This window comes from Lucilia cuprina, chromosome 4, assembly GCF_022045245.1.
Source record: "Lucilia cuprina isolate Lc7/37 chromosome 4, ASM2204524v1, whole genome shotgun sequence".
In the NCBI taxonomy this organism is placed as follows: Eukaryota; Metazoa; Arthropoda; class Insecta; order Diptera; family Calliphoridae; genus Lucilia; species Lucilia cuprina.
In genome coordinates this window covers 5,102,820-5,104,268 of record NC_060952.1, presented here as the reverse complement: position 1 = coordinate 5,104,268, position 1,449 = coordinate 5,102,820, and the positions used below count along the sequence as shown (strand labels likewise).

Here is a 1,449-nt window from a genome sequence, read left to right as displayed (position 1 = left end):
AAATGCAAACACCAAAACAAACAATACGTCCTAGCACACCAAACACCACACCCATACCCACACCACCTCTGCCCACTCCGACAGCCACACCCTCACCAGTAACAACACAAAAACCCGACAAGGAACATCAAAGTAGACATTCTTCATCTTCTTCTTCGAGACATAAGAAACATTCAAAAGAGCGGCGACGTTCTCATGAACGAGAAAAGGAGAAAGACAGCAGGGATCGACATCGGTCCAGCAAAGATTCAAAGGATTCATCCAGGCATCACTCCAGCTCCAGTGGTAACAAAAGTAGTAGTAGCAAACATTCTTCATCTTCCTCCAGCAAATATTCATCATCACATAATAAGTCATCGGAAAAAGACATCGACAAATCTTCTTCATCCTCTACGCATTCCTCCTCAAAACATATAAAACATTCACACTCACATTCCTCCTCATCGTCAAATGAAAATCAGGATTCGAAAAAATCCAAACGTGATTCAGAACGCAAACATCATTCCTCTTCATCTTCTTCATCAAAACGCAGTGAACGTAAAGATGATCATGCTGAGGCTAAGCACAAGACACAAAGACGCAAATCCACAGATTCTAATGATGACGAGGGTGACAAAAGTATGGGTGGTCATAAATCTAACTCGCACTATAAAGCTAGTTACACAAGTTCTTCTCAAGGAAAATCCTCAAAGTCTAAATCCAGCGATGGAAATAAAACTAATGGTAAATTAGAGATTAAATAATATTAATATATCACTCGAAAATGATTTTGATTTGCTTTTAGATACACAAAAAGATCAATTGGATGTTACAGAAACAAATGAGCTTAACACAAACAAATTAAATCATGTTAACAATGTGGTTATTTTAAATGATATTTTGGAAAATCCTCAAACACAATTTATACAACTTAACAATACCGGCCACTTGGTAGAAACGCCTCAAGTGGCTCAAAGCGAAACCACTGCAACTAAAACTGAAAATAACCAAGATGTTACTGCAGAATTTAACAATAATATTACACCCTTGGAATCTCAGTTAAAAGAGGAGGTGTTAAAAGAAGTGAAAAACGAACAAGAATCTAATGATTTGTTATACTTTGATGAGATCCAGCTTAATCTTACGGAACGTCTTAAACTACTTAATGCTACCATGGACTTGTGTCGCAGTGCTGTTAATAGTTTACGTTTTGACTCTCTTAGCGATGAAGGTATTGAGTTATCCAATGAGGAGGATGTCAATAGCGATAGTAAAACGCCTAATTTGATGGCGGAGTCGCTGAAAAGAAAGCCTGATTATAATTATAGTGAATTTGAGACAACACCACGTAAAAGAGTCATGTCGCAGGCCAGTGAAGGTTGTCAATCAAAAACATCACCTACTCCCTCGGACACTAGTAGCATCAATTCAAAGGAGAACGAGGAAATTGTTAAGAATACTAGTAAGTAA

At 37.8% G+C, this 1,449-nt stretch overlaps 1 protein-coding gene across 1 annotated transcript in view; it reads left to right on the top strand.

The window, feature by feature from the left end:
- LOC111675463 (biorientation of chromosomes in cell division protein 1-like 1) overlaps window positions 1-1,449 on the top strand; it is a 3,833-nt gene that overhangs the window by 1,117 nt on the left and 1,267 nt on the right. Inside the window, exons 2-3 of the mRNA XM_046949869.1 lie at window positions 1-723; window positions 785-1,441. Coding sequence (XP_046805825.1) covers window positions 1-723; window positions 785-1,441 — 1,380 coding nt within the window. The remainder of the gene's footprint in view (window positions 724-784; window positions 1,442-1,449) is intronic.